The sequence below is a fragment of the Hippoglossus stenolepis genome, chromosome 12, assembly GCF_022539355.2.
Source record: "Hippoglossus stenolepis isolate QCI-W04-F060 chromosome 12, HSTE1.2, whole genome shotgun sequence".
NCBI lineage: Eukaryota > Metazoa > Chordata > Actinopteri > Pleuronectiformes > Pleuronectidae > Hippoglossus > Hippoglossus stenolepis.
Window position 1 is genome coordinate 5,408,231 of NC_061494.1, and position 25,832 is coordinate 5,434,062.

At 41.7% G+C, this 25,832-nt stretch overlaps 1 protein-coding gene across 1 annotated transcript in view; it reads left to right on the forward strand.

Moving 5' to 3' along the window:
• Window positions 1-1,459: 1,459 nt before the first annotated feature.
• LOC118119234 (adhesion G protein-coupled receptor A1) overlaps window positions 1,460-25,832 on the forward strand; it is a 183,074-nt gene continuing 158,701 nt past the window's right edge. The window contains exons 1-2 of the mRNA XM_035172991.2: window positions 1,460-2,208; window positions 16,006-16,077. Of these exons, the coding sequence (XP_035028882.1) occupies window positions 1,973-2,208; window positions 16,006-16,077 (308 nt within the window). The 5' untranslated portion in view covers window positions 1,460-1,972. The remainder of the gene's footprint in view (window positions 2,209-16,005; window positions 16,078-25,832) is intronic.

Consider the following 25,832-nt stretch of genomic DNA (forward strand, 5'->3'; position numbering starts at 1 on the left):
CTCAGATAAGAATAAGTGTATTCAGGGATTATGAGATAGATAGCAGGCCACATTGTCTGTATCTGTGTCAGGAGGTGGAATTGGCAAACTGGAACGGCTTTTATTAGCAGAGAACAGTGTTAATGAACGCTGAACCTGTTTTTTTGGGGGACTATTTCTACATCTTAAAATGGTTTATAGGCAGACACATTTATTTATAACTCACACCCACTTTTTCAATCACTACAGGAGCATGACGGGATTTTTTAAATGGCTAAAACTCTCCTTTTCCTCTCTTTTAGAAAAAGGATTTTAAACTCAGCCATAAAAAAGCATTCAAAGTCGTTAATCACCTCCACGAGTTCAACGTTGTGTTACTGTGTCAATCGGATCACTTTCCAGCTCATATTCTTTATTTATTGCCGTCATTTAAATGAATGTCAGGTTTACAAGTGTGTCATTTGCTCGTAAAAGTGCCCGATGCCTGCAGCAGCTTCTCGTGCGGCTAATGAAAGCACAGCAATATGGATCTCAGCCTATTAAGACGACACAGCAATGTACGGTTTGATTGTGGATTTATGGCCAACAGATCTTTATATTACACAAGGAAAAAAGAGAAGAGTCCCGAATCAAAGTTGTTCTGGAGATCATTGTGGTGACTCAGAAGTGATTCAAGATTTTAGATCAAGCCGTGTAAACAGTGTAAATGTTTGGACTATGGTGATGTTATTTATAGACATGGATCCTCTACAACACTAAAACATTTGGACTCAGTTTATCACTTTAAGATTTATCACTGGCGATGCTTATGGAACTTTCCTCTGTTCTCTATTCAACAATGTCAGGTGGGATTCTCTCATAGAGAGGTTTGATTCCCATCCATCTATCCATCCATCCATCTCACTTATCTTTTGGGAGTTGGGCATTCACTGTCAGGGCTCCCGCTGCGGATCAGCCTCCTAAAATCAATCAGACAAGCCACCTCAGAATCCTCCTTTATAACTCCCCTAAAAAAGCGATTGTAGAAAATGGCTTTAACTAGAAGTTTTATTGCTTTATTGTATCATAACTTGGCGTTTGTTTACATTTGCATTTGAAGTGCATATATATTTAAATCAAGGGTATTATTTTGTATTATTTAATCATAGTTATTCTATAACACTGCAGGCCTGGTAGTCTAGTCTTCTGTGCTGAGGAAGTCAAACAACCCTGTAATATAAGTTTGTGTTGGAGAAATCAAGCTATCAGGCTTTATCCCGAGTGGGGCCCCTGGGGGCCTTTGGAGGTGACACAGTGGAGAGAAACACTTTTTGTTTTGTCATCCAGTGATATCAGACTTCGACTGGAAATGAACAACAATGTGAAAGACATTAAAAAGGAAACTGTAGACTCAGTTGTGTTTTTGAGGTGTCGGTGGTGTGAGAAGATTTAGGTGCCCACGCTGAGCCTGGAGCCTGTCAGGACCTCGGCGGGGAGGGACTTTGCGGACACTCACACGCGCAACAAGTCCAACGGAGGTGGTGAGGAGAAGAAGTGCAGGATGAGAGTGAGAGTGACGGACAGGGGACATTGTGTAAAGTGGATAACGAGGCAGCATTTCCCAACACCAACACTTGTTTGACTGATGCTGCTTCGCGTAAAAAAAAAAAAGGACGCGTCGCGGTGAAAATGTTTCCGGACTTTGAAAGCGCACCGGTGGAACTTTTCCCTGCGCAAACCACAGCGCAGGAGACAAGCTGCAGGAATTCAAACTGGAGTACATGAGGAAGATGCAGCTTTTTACAACACCCAGGTTCAACTTCATGTCCAGATCCAACGCTAAAAGTGGCGTCGAAAGTTTCCAGCGCATGGAGACGCAGCAGGTGAGCGGCAGGACATGAGGTCCGGACAGAGGGGAGACACCGTGAGATGGTCCCGACCCGTCACAGGAGCTGGGAGGACGTAACTTGACAGGAGCGTGTGTTTTTTAAAAGAACAATCCCAGTCCGCCACCATGAGAGCGCCGATGAGTTCACTGTGCGTAATGGTCGCGCTGGTCCTCGGGCTGTGGGAGTCCAGCGTGGCCAACAGAAACTGCCCCGACCTGATCGTTGACAGCTGTCACTGCTCGGCGGAGAGGTCCAAGGAGCTGAGCAGGCAGCAGCCGCTCCGGGTCAAAGTGGCCTGTGAGGATGTGGACCTGATGGACACCCTGCAGCCCAGCTTCGTACCCAACACCACTGTGTCCCTGTAAGTGCATGGCTCTCATCCACAGGTTCAACCCCCCCTGACACTAACACATCAGGATCCTGAGCTGATTCAGGAACATTGGCACTGTTCAATCAGCAGGTTTTTGAAAATGGCAAAATATGGAAAGGGCAGAGCGATAGGATGTATTGTATGTCAGACAAACCACTTAACAAATCCTGAATAGGAAAGTCTGTGGTGCCAGAAATGGCAGATGTGTGACACTGATGCACGTGAAACCCTGCACATGTGCAGTTAAAGGTTGGCCTTTGGTCTAAAGTTGTTTAAACTATATCAGATTTGAGTTGAGATTATATGTATTGTGACCCTGCTGCATCCTTTCCTATACATTTTTAAATGTCTGACACCACTAAAATCATTCTTATTCCCTTGTGTCCTGAAATAACTGCCTGGGGGCATTGCACCTGAGAGACTTGTCTCTGAGGACTGTGTCTATCATGGGGAACACTTGACTGAATTAGATTGTACATATGTAAATGTGAATATTAATTTTCATGAGTCATGTAACCAGCTTGATAGGAAAAGTGTCTTTTTGGATGAAGGTAAATGATATTTGTTGCAGTGAAATGTTGTGATTCACAAACATCTCTAAAAAGCTCCAAAAATGCTTTTTAAGCTCTCTGGTATTTACTGGATATAAGAAGTTACCCAGATCTGGGATTCTCTCTGATTAACTCTGTTTTTAAACAGCTATACTGACTCTGCTTTAGTTGGAGACACGTATAAATTCAAATTACAGTGTGCAGTTCTCTCTTGTTGCTACTGAGGACCGACCAGTTCTCCACCTTTGACAGCAACATGTGTATGTGTAAGCTTCACCTGTCCTGAGCCTTTACAGTTGCCACATCAGCCTGAGTCTTTCACATTTCTCCGACCACCTTATGGATGATATTTGCATTGTAATCAGAGTTATTTAAACATAAATTCAGCGATAGACGAAGTAGCACTAAACGTCCTTCTTCCCTCTGTGAGCAGATGCACAGATTGACTGCTGGATTAATAGACTGTTTTATTCTTGGGAACTTAAGATCTGCCTTTGGAGTGTAAAAGCTGATATTAGATGTAAAGGCCCTTGACAAGTTATGGCCGACCACTCATTCTGAACCTTGAGTGCAGTTGATTAATGGAAGCACTTTGCTTACTGCAATTTAGTTGGAGTGGTGTATGCTTCCGTGTAGGCAGGGGTGCTTTTGTTCTTGTGTGGAGTGGCTAATGGCTTTATTTTGTTTTCAGCATGCGTCAGAGGTGGGGCGGTTTTGCAGCTCGCAGGTACTAACCAAGGTTGATTTCTAAAGTGGTCAACGTAGATGAATATCGCTATTAAGACTTTAAATGATACCACAATTATCAAACCAGCTGGATTCTTGCAAAGAAATGAGATCTTTCCTTAGTGCACTTGATAAATCGGAAGCGATGTTGCTGTACAAATTGGCCTGTTCCTCAGTGAGTCGTATTCCGTGGTGCACTAAATCCTAGCGCTGAGTTCTAGCTGGCCAGGAAGCAGTTTTCCTGCATTAGGAAATGTGACCTTTGTCGTGCTGAAGTGGCCTCTCTGCTCGCTCTTTTGTTTAGATGTGCTGTGCAAATAAACAGATTTATCAAGGGAAGCATGCACATACCGATCTCCCCCTGTGGACTGCCCAGATCTAACCCAGATATACACTAACCCACATCCAAATGCCACCTCTAATTAAAGACGCACATCAGGCTTTTCTTTCTGCGATGTGTATATAAGCTCATGAGGAACAAACCCTGCAATAATGCAGCACCTTGCAAATGCAAAAAAATACCACATGAATGAACATTAGCATAAATAATATAGTTAAAAATAAACTGTACACAAGAGTCTGTCAGTAACCCTCTGTGCAGCCTAACACCCTCCCCAGATTAACACCTCCGCCTGTTTTCCTTATCGTCCATGTGGGGGGGGGGGGCTGACAGCTCTGTTGACCTTGGGACCTGTGTGGTTTAATCGTTTCAACAACAGAGGCAGCCTCTCTCCACGGAGAGCAGCAGCTGAGATTGTAGCAGACACCTGTCTCAGGCAGCACTCAAACAGGAGGACACGCTGCTTGTCCAGGGGGAGCAGAGGGACAGATTGCACCAGAGACAAGGGGATAGAGGGAAGATGGGAGATGGGGATGTCGAGAGGCAGCGAAAGAGCCATTCAAGGCACGGAAGGAGAAGATGCTGGGAAAGATGGGAAGTGTTTGGTGAAACATCACTTGACTGAGGCTGATTTAGATGATGTGACTGCTACAAAGTGATTGTGTGGATGGGGACGTGCTTGTTGCACTGTCTCAGCTGATTGTAACTGAGCCTCAGAGTCTCTTCACTGCTGGAGACTGCTCACACACAGAAACACAGCTTGCATAACTAAAATCCTCTCCCTGAGCGTTGTGCTGTAACGAGACCTGGGTCACACTTTGCATTTTGTTCTCACTGTTTAGTCTTACCTGCTGAGTGTGTCTCACTGTGATTTGTTTTTTTCAACAATTGTGTGAATGTTGCGTATTATTTTATTTTTTTTACCACAGTAGGCAGCTGTTGTTACGATCTAAGCCCTGAAAACCCACTGAGAAAGTACTGAGCAGCCTAAGAGAGAGATCTCAGTCAGGAGTTGGTGGAGGCCAAAAACAGAGCGAAAAGAGAAAGTTTTTGACTTACCTGAGACACCAACTTTTTGTAAATTTCTTTGTGCTGGCCTTCTTCTTTTCATCACATGTTCCATCTTGTTACCGCCTCTCGTTATATCTTTAGACTTGCACAAGTTTAGGCCATCTATCTGTTACTTTTTCTAAGTACTAGCACTGTTGGCCAACAAGCTCGTCAATCAGTTCTTCAGATTCATGTAAGTTGTCAATAAAAATGATCACTGATAAATACCTAAAACAAATGTAAATTTTTACTGTATCATTTTATTGCTCTATTTCCACTACCAAAATTGTTTACCCTCCAAAAAGGCCCTTTGGATAGTCCTTAGATAGACTAGGGGGTCAGTGCTTTACAGGTACAAGTACCGGCACCTTTGACGTGGAGCTTGCAGTCCTGAAGATGCCTGATTGGCCGAGGACTCCAGCATTTTATTTCATTTAATCGGATTCTTAACTATAAGTTTATCATTTTGAGTGTTTTGAATATTCTTTGTTAATGGTGCTCATCTCTTTCCTGATCAATATAAGCAGGATGTCAATCTGCCATGTTTGCTGTTGGAGTGTTACTCGATTTACATAGCGTCATTGTTGTTTTATGGTTTCTCAATTTCTGCCTCCTGCTGGACTGAGGTTGAACAGCTTGATGTAACTGTTGGTTTGTTTATATGTCAGTTGTCTAATTTGCCCAATCTCTTAATCTGTGGACCACTGTGGAAACGAAGGCAAACAATGGTCTTCAGGAACCTTATAGTCCTTGAGAAATGCTAGACGTGTTCGGGATACTTTTGGTCGAAAAGTAGCATATGATACTAACAGCTTGTTGTCGGAATTTGTAGAAGAACCTACGAGAGGTATTTTGTTGAATCTAATTTAATCGTATTTTCGCCACACGAAGCTCCTCAAAGGCCTGGTTGTTCCCCGACTGAGGGAGAGATCATCGTCATCCTCTCAAAGAAAGAGGGTAGGGGGCTGTTTCTGGTGTCTAGAGGGAAGTGACCAGGACGAGGCCTTTCCTGGCTCCAAACCACGACAATAAGCTGTCAGTCATCATACCAGTATAGAGAAAGACCCATGAGACACCACAGGAAACAAGGCTGTTGATTTAAATATTCTGCTGCTGCACTGGATACGCTGTCATTTCATTCTATAGCTTCATCAAAGGGCTCAGAGGTTTATATCGATCTGAGTGCATCCTCACAGACAAATGTTGAATGCCTGAACACACTCGCATTTTATTTGTTATTTTTTCTTTCTGCATTCTCTCATCTTATGTTTTTGTACTGCTATAAATATAATTCTGTATATTCTTCTCTGCCCTCCTCTCATATTCACTCCCTCTCTCTTATTTTCTCTTGCTGTTATTCCTCGGGGGCTTTTTTCTCGTCTGCCGAGGTGCTGTTTGTGCTCTACCCTCCTCCGAGTTCTGAGTACTTCTACATGAATATTTCATTGACGTGCACACATAGCCCGTTCATATCCTCCCGTGCATTACCTCACTGACAAAACCTGTGAGTGCGTACAGCATCAAGAAATTCAGAGTGTTAAATGCGTTAAATGATATGTCACACACACACACACACACACACACACACACACACACACACACACACACATATAAACAGAGAGATGTCTGTTGATCTAAAGAGATGTGACCAAAATGACCCTGTGAAAATATGTTGCATCTCCCATGTGGAGCTGCGAGCAGTCATGCCATTCACTTTTTCTCAGTGACTCTCTGTTGGCTTCTCTTGTGCTTATCTCCACTGATATGGAACGTTTAAAAAACAGCAAAAGGTTCATCTTTAGATGAGTGCACTCTCCAATGTCAGTCGTCTAAGTCCCAGAGGGTGTAATACTTTTACATCTGCAGCACTTTCCTTTCTTCAATAGCTCAAGCCAAGAACAAGTCTGAACATTTCTGTGTGCAGGACTGGTGGGGTCAGGGCCGAGCTGGAACACTGCTGCATGCTAGAAACTGCCAGTCTCCTTAATAAGTCGCTATCGATTAATGCCTGCGCCAGAAAAGGATTAGTGTTTTGTCAAGGTTTCTTCCAGGCGGCTGCAGATGTGTATTGATACATCACTCAGAGATTGTGCAGGTCCACTGGCCCTCAGATTGGCTTTGTGAAACGCTCCTTAACTACCGTTCATGTGGCGTGCTTTAAAGAAACGGGTGATCAGTTTTGCTTTAGACAGTAATGATTCCCTGATCAAGAGTTCATGACTGCTGGGGGAGGGAGGAGTCTGTAAATTGTTCTACAGTCTTGGAAAAACCAAGAATATGTCGAAACCCAGACTTACCATCTAAAAATATTAGGTAAAGATAAATACAGTGTCTGCCAAGGATACTTCTTTGCTCTGCTTTCCCTGCCTCCTCCCTACAGCGCTGAGTAAATACTAATGTCACTTAAAGGGTCATAAATTTGAGAGAGCAGAGGAGGCCAACTTAGAGGCATGTTGTCTTTTCCCTGTTTTCAGACTCATTGTGAAACAAGGTGATTAAAGCCCTGATGTGTGCTGCTTCTGTTCACAGCGGGAACCACATTAGCTCTCTTTCCTGTCTTACAGGAGCCCAGACGTGCCTTAATCGGCGCTGTGTGGTGGTGTGTGTTGCTCATGACTGTGTGGACATGCATAGTGGGTTTGAGTCAGTGAGTCACAGCGTATGTGTGCATGAAGTCGCAGTATTTGTCACTTAAAAAATCAACTCCCCTCTTTCACGTCTATTAGCCAAATATTCCATTACCATCCCATTAACCATTTATTATAATGGTTTTCTAAGAACTTTGGCAAAATAGGCTTCACACAACATGTTAGATGTCTACTGCCCACATCTTTGACGAATCAGTGATTACACTTAAAGTGTAATTATTAAAGAAATTCAGGAAAAGGGTTGTGGTTTGAAAGCATTTTATAGAAATGGAATCCATGAGAATCACACCGCTTGCTTGCATGGGTATTCATGTGCAAAATGGAACTCAGTAGAGCGCATACCTCCACCAAGGCCCAACAGTCCTCTAAAATTCAATCAAGCAATAATTGCATATGCTCATAGATATCAGTTCCCTACACATGCCAGATTTTTTTATCGAGATCCATGAATTATTACCGCGGAAATCAGTAAAAATGTCTAAAATTGCCCAATCTCGCAATGTTAAAGAAAGTGAACAAAAAATTCTGTATTGCCCCCTGATCTGCACCAACATGTAATGGGTTCTTCCTTCACCCATACCACATCCTTCCACCATGTTTCATGGTAATCCATCCAGTAGTTTTTGCGTAATCCTGGTAACTAACAAACAAACATACACAAATGGAAACATAACCTTACTGGAAGTAATAAAGATAAAAAGACCTGAAAACCATTCTACTGGTGTTTAAAACTCCCAGAGGTACCTTTAACTGATCTAGAGAATGTTGACAAGTGACTCAAAGAGATAATGTTCATTAGCTGCAGCTGATATGATCTGTTACCAGACATAGTATAGGACAATGCAAAAATCAGCACTGACTAAACATAAGAAGCCTGGTACCATGTGAATGGTGTCTGTGATTCTTTTTGTTAATAAAGAAGAGGGAAAAGTGTTTGATTAGAGATTCATCAGTGTTGGACCTTTGGAAATCTGAGTATTTAGCAGACAACAGAAATTTATTGTGGACTACATTTCCAATCTGCCCTGTTGCTTGTCAGTGGCACAAAATGTAGAATGCAGTGTGTGTCAGGAGAGACACCAATTCTCAGCAATAATCTCAAGATATTTTATGCCTAAATACTTTAATTTACCACCGATAAACCAAAATATATCATCTGCAATGCCAAAAGTTCTATAAATTTAGAGTGTTTGAAGTGTCCCATTTTTGAAATCACAAGTTATTGCACCCTATGGTTAATTGTTATGACAGAGTAGTATATTTAGGGGGGAAAAAAACGAAATTTCAAGAATAAGTTTGTAATATAACAGGAATGAAGTTGTACTAAGTCATAATATTTTGAGAATAATTTGGAGAAAATAAGCAGCAAGTAGAACTCTGCTCTCTAGAGCTCCGCTCCTATTGGATCCAAAATCCTGCTCCTGAACGATCTAATTGTTTCTTGAGAAAATACGAAAAAAGAAGCAAGTTCCTTTAAGTCCTCGTGGTTCTTTCTTCAGATTGGATACAGTTTCTTGCACAGTCAAAGTCTTGATACTTATAATAATGTGTTGCCTTGAGGCAAATCCATAACTTAACATGCAATATGTGAAACCTAGACTAAAGTGTAACTTCACTAGATGCTCCACGTTCCTCATTTTAATGCAAGTGACAAGCTGATATCCCCTCTATAATGACACAGCCTAAAATTAGGACTTTATTCTCATTATCTCAGACTTTTTTGTCCTTTTTACTTGACCATAATAGTCCATGGTAAATTTATTCTACAAGATCAAATAACTGTTTCTTTACACTCGTCTCTGTAATGGTGTCACAGGTGTTCTCATCTCGAGACCATGTGAAACCTCTTCATACTGTACATCTGTAGACAAGCCCCGAAACACTGTCTGTTTCCCATCCAAGATAAATGTTAGTAGATATGAAATATGTTATTTTGGTTAGCCGTGTCTAGTAACCCGATCTTCTAAAATAACAGAGGGCTGCCTGTGTGAAGCGCCTGTGTGGATCCACATGTTTGTAATAGTTCACATTGTGATCTTTCCTCCACTTGGTCGTCATGACTGGTGCTTTGGATGGCATCTGCTGAATCTATTTCTGCTTCTGTCCTCCGATAATAACACTGTTGGATGTCCCTGGTCCGTGGCATCCCGGCTGCTTTCTTGAGCGGTGACTTTTTCGCTGGAAATATCCCAGCTGTGACGTGGAGAGAGAACGAAGGCCAGAGCTGCTGTTTTAGGGAAGAGTTGATATGAATCTCACTCACTATGTTTAATAACTCCTACTGTAGCCTCAAAGCTCAAGGACTGAATTCTAATGTGACTTTGGAATGATAAGATTCAGGCCTGTAACCATGACATTTTTTTTTACTATTGATGAATTGGTTGATTACTGCATCTCTAAAATGTCAAAAAATAATGAAGAATCTTGCCATGAAAAATCATGTGAGCCTAAGGTAAAAGTTTCATGAGCCCAGATTTAGCCAAGGAATGCACATAGAATATCACTCTGATACTAACTAGCTGAGAGCTGAATGTGGTGACAACAGGGGAGATATTGGGCTGATCTGCTCAATGTAATATGTGTTAGCAGTGCAGAGAGCTAACAGTATGTAAGGAGCCAAAAACATAGGGTCAACAGGTTGGAGGTATTTCCCAGTTGCTACACCAACAAGTTTGGCGGCTAGTTGCAGTTTCTGCAAAGCCAACGTTTCACGACGTGGCTGTAGCTCCGCAAATAATAAAACACCAGAATGTTTTTAAAACTCATAAAACAGACAGTTGAGAAATTTTTTAATCAGGATCAATAGTGTTCATTATCCATAGGTCTGAGTGTGTTATGAGAATGGCATTAATGAACATTAACAGTTGATTGACTATTGATTTCAGCTATAATAAGTTTGTGAAGATTCACAGTTATGCAGGTGATGGTTATCTAAGAAGAATCGAGGGCAAGTGGACTTGGTTGTAGATACTTGGAGAATTTTCACCTCTTAGCTAAGAGGCTTCTTCAGTCATGTGGTACTTAGATTTTAAAATGATGAGTTATCACATCGTTCAATGGTGGAGATTGTAGGATTTAGGGGATCTGTTTGAGCAAAATGAAATATAATATTCATAATTGTGTATTCATTTGAGTATTATCACCCAAAAGTATACATTTGTTTTGGTTTATTGGTTATATCTATATGAATGACTCAAATCGACATAGGTAGCAGGTCCACTTGCTGTGAAACAGCCATCTTTCTTTAGAAGCCCTGAAAGAACAAACCCAACACTGGCTCCAGAGAGAAACGTTTGTTCACCAGCCAACCCACCCCCCACCCCCCACCTCCAAACAACAAGAACTGTTCCTGAATGTTTTCAATGCAAACATGCACGCACACTGAAAATGCTTATATCACACAACAACTGCTCTATATGCTATTTACTACATCCTGTGGATGTACTGTATATTACATTATCATTTTTGCACTATTCCGGTTTGCACTACTTTCATCCTATATACTGTGTTCCATTACAACTGCATACTATGTGTATACTATGTGTATACTATGTTTTGAGTACTTATTTGTTCTGTCTACTTATATGTTTACATCGGGGATCAGAGAGAAATGGCATTTCATTCCCGTCTATGTCCTGTACATATGGCAGAGTTGAATATAAAGTTGACTTTGACTTAGACTTTGTATTCTCCTGAACAAATGGAAAGGGAATGGTGAGGGAAAGGGTATTATTTGGTCACCAAACTCACCAGTAGCTGCCACGAAAACCTACATGCAGGACCTTTATTAAAAAAAAAAGTTTATTGGACGGGAAGTTATTATTAATGCTTTCACTACCAACTTTTTTCAACCTTTGCTATTTTGAGCTCACAGAGCACAAAATGCTCTTTGTTATTTATTTGGCAGAATTGTGGTGGTTCACCATTTGCCAGGTCTACTACATGTTTGGCTGTGACTCATGTAGGAACACAGTAAGCAATGACAAAGACCATTTGCTGTAGCCAACAGAGACAATGCTGAGTCCGTGCTCTCCTCCCTCATTGAAAGCAGCTTATCCGCAGAGAACATAATTGATAATGTAAATAGAGAGTTGGACGGTTGCTCCAGAAGTTTGTCATGGGTTGTTTACATAATGTTCAATTCTGTTTTTCTTGTTATTTCCTGGATGTTACGCAGAGGCCTGAGATAGGCATGCAGGGGTCAGCAAGCAGACACGTGCACGCACACACACACACACACACTCGGGACACACACACTCGGGACACGCTTGAGTTTGCACAAACAGAGGCTGCCTGTCCCTGAGTGGAGCGTCTGTCCGCAGAGGGAGGTGTAGCGGTCTGGGGAACAGAGGAGACGTGGGACAAAACACAGTGACAGCATTGGTATCCCATGATCTCAGTGTTGACTACCATCACCTCATCACTCCATCTGTACGTGGCTTTAAAAGGTGCTGCTGCTGTGTTTCAGAACTTGGAAGTGTTAGTATAGATAGATGCTTGAAATACAAGAATGAACTCCACTTGGCCTCTGAAACTGATACTGTTTTGAGTTTATCTTCCGATAAATCTACATGTGAAATATTGTGAAATTCATTCAGTCTTCCAAGCAGTTTCTCACCTTGTCCAACTGACTCCATGCTGGTTTATATCTGGAGCTTTGTGTCAAGATGAATCCGATCTGACAGAACCACAGCAGAATATTGATGTCTGGATCAACAACAATAAAAATCCTTATGAATAATTGCTTACTCACTTTTGCCTGCCTAAATGGCTACTGGTTAATACTATAGTCCCTTCCTACACAGTATCATCCAGTGAATTCTACAAGCTCCCATCTGTTTGCTTCAAAGTTCACTGTAGACTAAAAAAGGGGTCTTGATAGCCCCCTGGTGACTGGCTGCAGTAAACGTCATAGGCCCCGCCTCTTCTATATTCGTAGACAGGACATGAACCAAACTAAGCTGTTTTCAAACATGTCCTGCAGGTAAAGTCTGGAGAATTCAACCTTTCACACATGCACAATGCAGTGGGAGAGTCTCTGCACAGATGCGTTCACAATAGGATATCCAGGATATTTTGGCTTGTTTTTTTTACATGGGAAGGAAGTGGTGACGTGTCGGCCATTTCGTCTATGCTTTGCTAAACCCATCCTCAAAGGAGTGATTGTCCATCGGAAACTTAACGATTTACATTGGTCTCCATTTACTTTAAAAGCAACAATACGAGAGGAAACCTAAGAAAGCTATAAGCAGCCTGTTTGTCTGGTCTGAGTATCAGCTTATCAGTTGATAAATTGTATTATATGTCTCTTGTATAGGCCCTGTTGATTTTGTCAGGCACCTGAGCCCGACTCTATTCAATCCTGACTATTTGTCCCATTCTGGGAGAGGCCCAAATGTAAATACAGATGTGAATGTTAAGATGAATTTGCTGACACAAGTTTGTGTCCATCCTGGCCTTGAGAGGCAACTTCCTGTCTTCACTCCCGCTTTTTCCTGCCAAGACAACTGTTATCACTCTGGGGAGAGATAGGTACTTTCCCCAAAGAATATGGAAAAGCAAGGTTGTTATATGAAGTAACAAAAATGCGCTTTATTCATACATTTCCAGAGCTTTTTTCTTACTAGTTTTGTCCAGACAAATACACGATTTTGTACATTCTTGTGTCTAGATTGAGCAGAAGTTTAATTATTTTATGTGTCTCTCTGTACAGAGTGCGAGTCTCCACCGTGACATTTTCAGTGCGCACACTTCCGCTTGGCTCCCCAGCAGTCTGTCCTAGCAATTTGCCTGTTCAGCACAATGCATTGTGGGATCCCACTGCTTAATCCTAGGGTTAAAATTGAGTATACGTTCCCTGCAGCTATAACAAGCGCTCTGTCGTCATAGAGAAGACTGGTGACACATCCCAATTACCCCTCTCTCTCTCTCTCTCTCTCTCTCTCTCTCTCTCTCTCTCTCTCTCTCTCTCTCTCTCTCTCTCTCTCTCTCTCTCTCTCTCTCTCTCTCTCTGAACCTGGCCAGTCACATCCAGTGCCCACCTTTTTAGAAGAAGAGGGTGGGATGATGGAGGGGAGTGACCCTGTGCAAGTATGTGTGTGCATATATGTGTGTGGTCATATGCTGACAGGAGATAAGCATAATCACACATGCTAAGATGGGTTTCAGCCGTCAAAGCACATGGCCATGCACATATCCACAGTGTCACAGACACAGAGCAGCCCTGCAGAGGATGATTTAAGAGCTGGCGAGAGTAATCAATATTTTATCAGACATGAAATCCAGAAACGCTGTCCAAGGTGTATTTAAAATGATGTGAATCTGGACTGTAGAATAAGCGCAATATAAATCATTAGCTGCTCGCCCTGTTGCACTGTGGCTTACAGCTCCCAATAAATTGTGTGTGTGTGTGTGCGTGGGCAGGGGGAGGGTGTAAAAAGCAATATAGCTGTATAAGATTCTTCGATACAAACTATGACATATTTGTATATGTATGTATACATATACGTATTTATATATGTATATGATGTATACTTGGTGCAGTGCAACAACCTATAGACACAACGCCTCTAAGCTTCCCAATCATCCCCGCTGGAGACGTCCAGCTCACTGACTCAGTCTCTGTAGAGAGTTGATTCCTCTAGTTCCTGTCACATGGTAATTTTCTCTGACAGTTAACATTTTTCAGACTTCATTTTTTTGAGCCCATCGTCTGTGACACATGTCAGATATTTGGGTGTTTGACAGATTTTCTCACTGGTTCAATTTTCGCTGTTCAGTTGTCAGGAGACACTCGTCATGAATGTATTTCCTCAGCGGCAGCAGAACGTGTTCCAGTAGATTTCAGAAACTCCTGCAGGTTAAAGTTGACCAAGGAAACACTTTTAAAGCTGATTTATTCTGAATGACTCTTAAGATGAACTTAAAGACACTCACTAGCCTTGCAACATAATAAGGCTTCAAATTGCCTATAATGAAACACTCTTTAAAACTCTGTAGTTCCCTCCCCACTCAAAATGAATATCTGTTGTAATACATAAATGCACAACTGTGCTTAAGTCTTATAATTTGAGGCAAAACCCTGAGCACTAATAACAGATTATCACCTCATGCTTTAATGATGCTTGAGCAGTGTGTGCCAAGTTACACATCCAGCAGATACAGAGCAACATTAGGGAAATATCTGACTCTTAACTTGCTAAAGTAAATATCCAGTACAACTGATCACTGACCACAGACATGATGCCATTCCTCATTAGCTCATATATCACTCCACCAATCCTAACCATCACTAACATTGCAGGAAAGGTGCCTTCCCTATTATTACAAAATTAATCTTTCCAAAAATAAATCTCATCTTTGAATAGTTTGGAGGTTTTTCATGCTTGCTCCACCTACAAGTTTACTAATACTATGGGATATTAAACAACAAACCACTAAATCTGTATGTATGTTACTATATTTGTTACATTTTATTTTCCAGTCTTGAAAAATCATTTTGCAGTCAAGGGTTATATTATATTACATGAGTGGCTGTGACCCAGGAGGTAGAGCGGGTTATCCACTAACCAGAAGGTCAGCAGTTTGATCCCAGTCTCCCCCATTCCGGCAGCATGGGTGATTGATGTGCGATAGAGAAAGTGCCGTACATGCGTGCGAACACTATACTGTAAAGTGCTTGAAAAACAGTACTCTGCACTGGCATGTACCCAAAGCTCAGGTATGAGCACTTATATCAGGCCTGAACAAGTCAAATCAGTGCATCTCTACTCTCGGTATACTAATATAGGTGTAGGTGTGTTCATGTGATTGTATTCATATGGTTTCACTCTGGTGTGTTTAGCTTGAGGTAAAGCTCAAATCCTAAGGCCCAGTGTGTTTTTATCAATCAGTACCACAGCAAAACCTTGAAAAGCATCACTTTAAGAACATATAGCTTCTCGTTTCACCGCTCAGCACAGACAGCCTTCATCCAAAAAAGAGAAAATAAAGAAACATATAGTGACGACTGTCGCTGCAACAATAAAGATCGAGGCTCCGCTTCACCTTTTGAATATTAATTCATCACTTAAAGATCCCTGTGGTGCGTTGCATTGATTTGTTTGCTGTTGCAATGTGAGCAATGGATGATTGACTTGTGCTGAAGCAGCATTTCTTCAAGCTTTTCTATTAGGCTAAACTTTTGACATGGTGGAGCGCTGGGGGTGCCTCGGATCATTACCTACTTTTACCACAAACAACCAGAAACAAGACAGAAACATGTCCGGGATGAGTTATTTACAGCCGCAATCTCATCCCACATAAATCCTTATCTCTTGCCAACATATTGAAAGGCAAGACGATAAACAATTTATCAGCCATTTGAATAATGAATCTCCTGCAGCTTGTGATTTTTTTTTTTTTAATATTTACAGATGTACCATGCCTCACTCATTCCATATGCTCACCTCATCTACTCTTTGCCTCTAAACAGAAACCTGAGCAACAACAAGATCTCCCTGCTGCGGAACGGCTCCTTCTACGGCTTGGCTGCCCTGGAAAAACTGTGAGTAAATCAAGCGCTCTTAAGTGTTTTGTCCTCCCCAGAGTTTTAATAGCTGTCATCGCAGGAGTGCGCCTGGTTCTCTCGCGGGGGGGGAAAGGCACAGGCGGGGACATGGCGGGAATGGAGTAGGAATCCTTGGCAAGGTTTACCCTGCGGGATTCTTGCCAGTGGTTTTCACCTTTCAGCCCTTGTGCTTAACCTTAATTGCCACAGTAAATGTCTTAAAAGGGATAATATATAGCGTCATATAAAGGCCTAATGCAGAGCGAGTTCAGGAGCTTAGACAGTGTGACTGACTGAGTCCATATCGACAATTCTCATAATATATGCAGTGTCCCGGAGGGCGGTATGCGTGCAGCTTGATGATGAGCTCTATGATGGCCGCTCTGGCTCTTCCAGCCTGCCCCCCTTAAGTCAACTATTGATTGCCTTCACCTCCATCCAGCCCAGTGATCACTGCTTCTCTCCCTGATGGTGACACTGACATTGGCTGATGATGAGGAAATCAGAGAGGGCCTGAAATGTCGCCCAGAGAACTGCTGGATAACTCTCCCCCCCTTCAGTCAATCATCCTCAGATGTATGCATGCACACACACATATATTAAGCCCCCACACACACACAAGGTACATCAGTAGCTGCTTTGACTGTTATGACAGTTCGTCCCCCGTCTCCCTGACGACTCGACAGTTACATTCAGATTGGAATAAGTCCGTGGTATAATTCTGCCCCCTCTTCCACTCCTCTTTTGATGGTCGACTTACAGGATGATGTCACCTGTCTCCCCGGGCCTTATTAGTGGCATTAAATCTTTTTAGCCTCATCCCTCCTGCCCCGCTGGAGCGATGGGGAGATGATTGCATCGCTTTTAAGGACACTCCGCCAAAGGTTTGTCATGGCTGACCTCTCGGAGCAGCAGTTTGCGCGCCCTATACTTTCTTTCACCTCACTCTCCGGGTACAGCCCGTCCGTCCGTCCTGCCACATGCAGCAGAGCTGCGTCTGTCGCGAGCAGTTGATGCCAAGCCAGGTAGCCTAGCGAGTTGAAAGTGGCGGCCAGCTGTTCTCTCGTCTGGCCCTGGCCGACGGACTGGACGACGGCTGGCTGACTGGATCTGAGGGTTGCGGTGAATTGGCAGCTGATTGACAAGCTTAATAATGCATGTGTGTGTGTTTGCAGCACTCCTACTGCTGCTGTGGACTCACATGTACTTCGACAAACAGACCTTTTAGGGCATTATTGGAAACATGGTGATCCCAGAGCAAGCTTATTTTTGCATGAAATGGAATTTTCATTAAAGAGTTAGTTTATCCAAATTACAGAATAATTTTCTTATTTACCGCTGGTGGGAAACACCCATGCGGTTCATTTTGGTCTAAATGTTTCAAATTAATTTTTTAACTTGAAACATTTTCTACCTCCACCCCCAAGGCAATGGAGGTGAAAGGCATTTCATTGCTCACAGCATTCAGAAGTCTCTGCGGCCATGCCAGCGGCTCTAAAAGGCTGCATTCAGGCACAGACCAATGATGATGGCAGTAGACGAAAACGTAAAAGATCACGACAGTTGTTGCAATCCATCCTGAGGCAAACATGAATGTCTGTACCAAATGTCTTGGCAATCCACTCAGTAGTTGTTGTGAAATCTCAAAGTGACTGACTGACAAACTCACGCTGACATTCCCAGAGGATCTCTGCTGGTGTGAATAAAAATTCACGAGCAATGTGTTTTTCCACGTACTCTGGAGAAGCCACAGTACATAGTTTGTGTGTATTTCTTGTACAATGTGGCATCTGCCTCGACTGGTTGGGGAGCGAGGAGAGAGAGGAGAGAGAAGGGGAGTTCAATTTCTTATCTTAAGATGAGTCAGTTGCTGCGGACGTTCTTCTGGAGTTTCTCCTGCCTATGTCCATGTCTATGGGATAATACAGCAGGACATTATCCAGAGGATAATGATGACGTTTCTAACATGCGACCGATGCAAAACTGAAAACCCCCCAAAAGAAGACAAATATCTCAACATTAAAGCGAGGAGCCACAAAAAAGACAAAGACGTCATTTTGGAAAGAATGAGATCTGAAAGCTTTAGGTAATTTGAGCCAATGTCAGTGTTGATGTGCTTTAAACAGAAACATGTGATCTCAGCCGCAGAATTAAATGTCATGTCCTGCATTTTGCTGTTGTGAACGTGTCTGACCAGAGAATCTCCTGCTGCGTTGTTCAAATGCGAAAGAGAAACTCCGGACAAAGTCCAGGCCTCAGTGTGGGGACATTTTTTTGGAGCTCATGTCTGAAAAATGCTTTATACTCCAACTATTTACCATTTGATTTTCATAAAGTTGTGGCTACTTGTGCAGCAGAGGTAAAGATACTCAGACTGTGTCCAACTCCCAAAAATCTGAATGCACCAAAAAGCTTATTTTTCTTTGACCCATCCCTCCAGTTAATTGCCCATAATTAAGATTTAATCATATATTTTTAAAAGCTCATCCAAAGGCACAAAAGACATCCCATTGGTTCACAGACTAAGCAACAGTTCCCCTTTTAGCTGTAATTTTTTCTCCGAGTAACCCAAATGCAGTTCTATTCACCCTGTTGCAGTGAGGATGTGAAGCAGGAAGCTATCTGAAATCTGACATCCAGGGAATTTGTTTGGCAATACAATACCAACCAAACCTCCGTTGCTGCTCCATCCTAACACTAAATAATCAGCAACTTTGTTAATTCCCCAAGGAAAATGCTTTTAGTGTAATTTGCCTGGACAGTGTTCTCTTAATGGAGGCTTGGATGATGGCCTGAATCGCCCCATATGGACACAAGCCCATTAACCATCAGCCAAACTGGGTCCCACGGGAGCGTCGCCGGAACAAAGCCCGTCACTGTTCTCTGGTCGGGACACTGAATGCAGCTTCTGCCACTTCATCATGGGTTCCCACCGCAGAAGCTCGCAGTGTGTGAAGAATCTGTGTGAATGAGATGAGAGCAGCATATTTGTTCTGTTCTCATACCGATTATTACACTGTGGTGTGATGATGTTTTTATCGATATACTGGCTTTAAAATACATTTAATTTGGCAAAATGAGATGATTCCTACTAGAACTACAGCGAATATTTGCATGACCTATATCATGCGGAGTGCTGCTCTCTGCCTACACACATTTTTGAACCCAAGAATAGATTTAATCAAACAGAATATTGATTTTTGTGTTATACAATCCAACAGTCACTTCAAACTACTAAATAACAACTATAGCTCAAACCTATGTATTGATGTATACATAAAGTTTAAGTATTTTAGGATTGTAAAATGTGAAATGGCTGCTCTTAAAATAAGCATACTCCTACTTGCCACAGGCTTTTTGTGCACCATAAGCTTTACAGATAAAGTATCTCTACTTATATAGTTTCAATGGTGGATGTGACAGTGAAATTTTATTCTCAGCAGACTGTCTAAATGTTTTTATTGAGAGTAGCGGCTGTAGTTCTTCATCTGTTTAACCAAACGCTATTTGTCTACCCTGAGGAGTTTGACGGCGGGCTGAATAGATAGAGTGGACGTGGGCTCAGCGCGGAGACACAATCAGAATTCAGAATGGCATCTGCAATCACTCATTTTGAAAAGTTGTGTTGTGCGAAGGTGTGAGGAGGCGTCCTTTTCAAAGTTTTGCAAACCTCACCGCTCCCACCGGCGAGGTGACGTTTATTCAGTCTTCCTCGTGTCTCCTCGCGAGGTGATTGATGGGGGCGTGGCCCACCGTTGAAGGACATCCTCATCCTGCGACGGCTTGTGCATAGGAATGGATGCAAGGTGAGGTCCATACTAGGGAGAGAGCAAAGTGCAGGTGGGACAAGCGCAATGAGCACATGATCATAAACCTGACTGACCCCGGGCTTTTCCTCAGTGGCTCAAAGGTCAAAGGTTAGTGGTGGCGAGAGCAGATAAAAATCTCAGTATCATTGACCCATTGGAGTCAATAACACTTGATTAAAGCAGAAGACCACTCAGTCAAAGATTTAAATATCACTGTGTCACTTCTGTCAATATTCCTATGCACTGATGTCATGTGTAGAAAATAATGTATCCCCAACTGACAGACCTGATTATAAAGAAAAGAAATTAAATATAAAAAGCAGATTTATTTCCCTTTAATACTCATTTCACTACATTTTACATTATTTAGGTAGATAGATGTTCTTTTAAAAACACTGAAATGTTGCAATCACAGGGTTTATTTTCTTTTGTTGCTATGGTGGCAGTGGGGGTGAGATAGCACACATTTTCACATCATTTTGGACCATTAAAAATACCATATTAATTTATCTTATATTATATTTACAAAAGACACATAAAACAGGTTGTTATTTTTTCACGCCCAGACCTGTTCACAACACAACAAATCCTCCCGAAAATTCAGGTGAACTTTATAAATAAATAAAGGAAAAAGGTGGACCAAAAAGGTGTAGGCCGAAGTTTTAGCTTATCATGCCTCCCCTTCATACCCAGAAGAATGCAACTGGCAACCTTATGGCCCTAAAATTAATTGAATCAAACCCAAAATACTTGCCTGTTCCCCTCAGTTCGTATCGGCTCTGTCGCAAATCAAATAATCTTTTTTATACCGTTAGGGTCACTCCCCAACAGTATAAAAAGATGTATACAAAGATGTTGCTATATGCTTTATACGTTATTCGACCAGTGTTTAATTCAACTAAATCATTATATATTAAGGCATGTAACTTGGCATATAAGTGGATTTGATGGTTAATGGTAACTGGATTGATCGAATTTATGTATGGAACAATAAGGGAGCAGCATATTAAATATAATGTTTTCTGATTCAGGAAGTCCTTAGTTTTATGTAACATGGCAATGCTTTTAGACAGTTATGTTTTGAGATTATTTTTTAAATGAAGCCCTAATATTCAAGATGCGAAAGATGCCATTTTGCAAATTTGGAGCAAAGAGTCTGCGAAGCCATGGTAGTGGTGTGCTCGACCAATCGTGAGTCAGTCTTCAGCTGTCGATCATGACGTTTCACCCCGTTTTTATATCAAATTAGTAATTAAATCCAAACTTTCCGGAAAAAAATGACAAACATCAGTGTGATATGAACTACCTGAAATGACAAAAGCCATCTTTCAGAAGAATTTATTTGACATGTACTCATTTTGCACCATGTCCCATCTGCTAACATGGAGGAGGCCTCTACTGTAGTCAGCCACCAGATGGCGATCAAGATGCTTTGGCTTCACTTTTGGGAGCTGTCATGTCGTCGGTCTATGTGGTAACCATCATTAGTTTTATATGGTGGCAGAGAAAACCCTGAATTAATTCATCTGATTAAACCCCCAGTGCATGTTTCTGGATTTAGTCTTACATTAGTCTCTTTTAATTTGTTCACTATAAATATATAATTATGGTATAATTAAGTCATATTTGTATTTGAATTTATATTCTGCTTCAGCTCGTGCTTGCATCAGTCGGCTATTGCAGTGATAATCTGTATTTTCCAGGTTTTCCTTTTTCACGTAAAAGCATGTTTGTTTTTTTGTCTGTTTACCTTAGAGAGGACAAGGAGTAAGATGAAAACCTAAATGGATCAAAGCGAAGCCTTGAAATATGAATGGTTTTATTGTTGTTTTTGCAGGAGACCCTGGCTGGGTCACAGCTGAGGTCAAACATGTGAGAGTCATGGGTGTGACCGATTTTTATTGACGGAGAGACGGAGAAGTAGAAGAAGTCTGGATGGATGCAGCAAAATACGTCATAATTTCATAGAAACATATAATATTTATTTACAGTTTGGGGGTATTGGGAGTTGTTTCTCCTTTTTGTTGTGTTATGCTGTTTTAAAAACTGAAAGAGAGCAAGAGGGCTCGGATCAAAAGCAGCTCTCAGAAGAAATTGCTTCACACTCTCCTTAACCTTTTGCTTTGTTCTGATAGAAATATCTCACGCTGATGAGAACACTGGTTCCAAAATAGGAAGCAGTTGTGGAGCTGTTGACAAAGAAAACCTTTTTCTACACTTCGGGGGTTTCTTTTTCCTCTGTCTGCTGTGGAATTGCTTCCGTTTGTTTCATGTGACTGTTTTAATTTGGAGTGTAGGCTGGAATGAAGGTGTCTTTACATAAGTGACAGAAGTGAAAATCACAGCAAATATCCCATAAACACTGCTCATCCACCCACCAGGAATAAATTGCACTCCGGCGGCGTTTGAGAAATGTGTAATCAGCATCACCTTGACTACGTTCAGAGACGTTTAAGTGGCAAAGACTTACATCGCTCCTCTTTGAAAACCTGTCAGATATGAAATATATTGTCAAAATAAAACATAAAAATAACTTCAACCCTTTATGCAAAATGATAACCAGCTTTACGGTAATGAGTGGTGACGGTTTAAAGTAGGCTATTTGATTGTGCGCCGTGTCATCCTGCCAAGAAGGTTGAATAATTAATGTATACCCACAGGTCCTGTATATAATGCAAACACACATAGAGGAAAAGTCCATATCTGTTTGATTCTCTGGCAGTGGTAGCTACAAGGCTGTCACGATGGCTGTCAACACGTATTTAGTTGCATTCCAGTAGGTGGTTATCAGTCCGGGTGAGTGTTTGCTGTTATTCAGAGCGTGTGGCCCAGCCTTCCCTCAAAGCATTTGCAAACTGACCCATGAATATTTAACAAGTGAATAAATGGTTTCAATAAACACATTCCACATTAGCATCAGCGTCGGTGCCAATGTACGTTACACTTAGTCAAGCTGATGACACCGGCACTGAGAGTTTTAACAGGAGGAATGAGCGGAGTAAAGAAAGGGACTCGCTGCCTGCTCTTCAGCTGAAGTGCTGTCAAAAACCAAAGTAGGCTGTTGTACTGTACAGTACAGTATCAACCTCTGTCATGATATCCCGACTGTCCTTTAAAAAATGACCCCATAGGTCGTCTGTGCAAGAAGCTTAATGTAGCTGTGTTTTATTGATATACAACCTCTAGTGGCCGCTGTAATCATGGCGGGTGCAAAGGAGAAGTCAGGTGATATAAAGAAGGACTTAATGGGGTGAGCGGACAAAACAGGAGTTTCAGTCAGTAGGCCGCAGTTTGTTCCCTGTGTGAGATCAGTGTGAAACCAGCGTTGTGTCTCTTATCCATGACGGCGTCACAAGCTTCTCTGTGTGTTTGTTGTAACCCTAATGGTGAAAGTCCTCTAACCTTAAGATTGTACTTATTCTATCCCAAACCACAACCGTTCACCAAATCAGCAATTCTCAAACTGGGGGTGTAGCACCTCTGGGGGCCAATAGAGCTACTGCAGGGTCGTGGGTGTGAATGACTTTAGGGGAAAATTAGGGCCTGAAACGTATAAAGTTAAGTAATCTAATTTATGAAGGGAAAATAAACAAACAAGAGTTTGCTGATGCTAACATGGCTGTTTGGTTGGAGGACTTGTTATGGTATCACTGCTCAGGCTGCAACTACACAGATTATTTACACAGAATTTACACTGAGTTTCAACAACAACCAATTGTTGTTGGGACATTTTTCATAAACCAGAAATGTGAACCACACATTGGTAGAAAAGTATTTAAGAATCACGAAAGTCAGTAGATTGATTCTCTGTACATCGTGAACCCTTGTACCAAGTTTCATGGTAATTCATTCAAGAGCTGTTGAGATATTTCACCAAAATACATGGAATATCATCTTAGTGCTACTATAATCAATCAGGTGATCAACAATGTTTGTGGGGTTCATTTTCCGGTGACCATGACTGACCATGACCACTGACAGTGGTGATTGGACCTACAGACGTACAGAGACGGACAATTAAAAATGTTATATAAAGACAAAAGCAGTAGTTCTTTAGAGTTTAGGAACTAAGATATTTGACATTCTTTCTGAGGTTAAACGACTGAAAGAATTAAACTATAATCCAAGTTGACAGATATACTGTTAGTCAATTATTTGATGAGTTAACAAATTGTTTTACTTCCACTTTCCACTTCATACATATTTATGCGGTGACACAGGTGGGATTGGTCTTGTTGAGTTGTAACAAGGTGCCTTTGTGCACAGACGTGTCGACACCAACATGCCACTAAGGAATATAATACAAGTTGTACTAATGATTGTATGCCATCGTCTCATTTCATTAAGTGCGCATACGATGGAATACATCATGCAGCATCACTTTCCATTTGGACGAGTGCCCAAGAGGCCGCAGCGAGCTTTGCTTTTATTTGCTTATGTTCTTCATGTTCAATTTGACCTTTTGTGAATCTGATGGTATTTTGATAATTACATCAGGGCCGAGATCCATTTAATGAGACTCTGCTTGATTAAATATTGTTTGTTTTCAACATAAAAACTGTGCTTTGCTCCTCTGTGTGAAGGCCGTGCCTGGAGCACGTGTGTGGTCCAGTCGGTGTGTGTGTGTCCGTGCCTGTGAGCATATGTGTGTGTGTGCGCACACCTCGGTGTCAGTGTGGCTGTGTGATGTGGTTAATTGTCTAGATTCGGGGAAGGATCTGCCCATTAGTGTCACACAGTGAGCAGGCCGATATCCTCGGGGTCACATGGCTCGGGAGAAATTGAGCAGGATAAGATATACAGTGCAGTTTAAATTAATTGGGAAGCACTTCAGTAGCTTTTCAAACATTAACCACAAATGGTGGAGTTTATACTGAGGGTTGCTGCTGCTCTTCAAACACACAGGGCTGGGGGAGTAGAAAATGGTTATTGTTTAAACATTCATCTCATTTGAGCTGCTCCAGCTGTATCTACAGTGGATATATGGGGCACGTCTCAACAAAGGTATCATTTGTGTGTGTGTGTGTGTGTGTGTGTGTGTGTGTGTGTGTGTGTGTGTGTGTGTGTGTGTGTGTGTGTGTGTGTGTGTGTGTGTGTGTGTGTGTGTGTGTGTGTGTGTGTGTGTGTGTGTGTGTGTGTGTGTGTGTGTGTGTTGTATCTTCTCAAGCAGTAGCCAGGGCCTTCCGTTTACCTTAACTGAGCAGAGAACCATATCTTTATTTTATTCTAGCTATTATCAGGTTCAGAACTTGGATTTTATTTCCCCTGTTTTCAGATTTTCTCCACCTCTCAGTTAGTAATGTTTTTGCTTTATGGTGCTACTGCGCATCCAGTGCTGAAACATGAAAAGCCTCATGATTGGCTCCAGCTCCCCCGTGACCTTCAAAAGGATAAAAGATGTAGATTATGGATGGATGGCTTTTATTTGAGCGAGTTATTATTTTCTCTTTTTTTTAGGACGTCTTGGCTTTTGCCTGTGAGCGTGTGTGCATCCTTATAGTGTGATTTACATGAGGCCTTACCTTAAAATGTCTTTGTGTCCTGTCAGACAGGTGAAGTTAAACAGTATGTAAATGCAAGTCATTGTTTCCTCTATGTGCATTGACAAGTGATTGTGGTTGAGTTGCAATCATGTGAATTAAATTAAATTAAATGCTTTTATTGTTATTGCACTATGAAGTGTCCCAGTGGTACAATAGTAACATAACTCACAGACAAGTAGACACATAATAACATCTATAAATATATATAAAACAAACAAATTGTGTAAAATGTAGGATATAAAAGCACATACTCAGTTATATTGCACATGATAATATTGCACAGTTAGGATATTATTACACTTGGTTAAGCTCTCTAATGGCACTTGGATAAAATCTTGTTAAGAGTCTGGGGGTGCGTCTGTGCGTGCTTCAAAGAAAATGAAGTACAGATTCCTGCTGC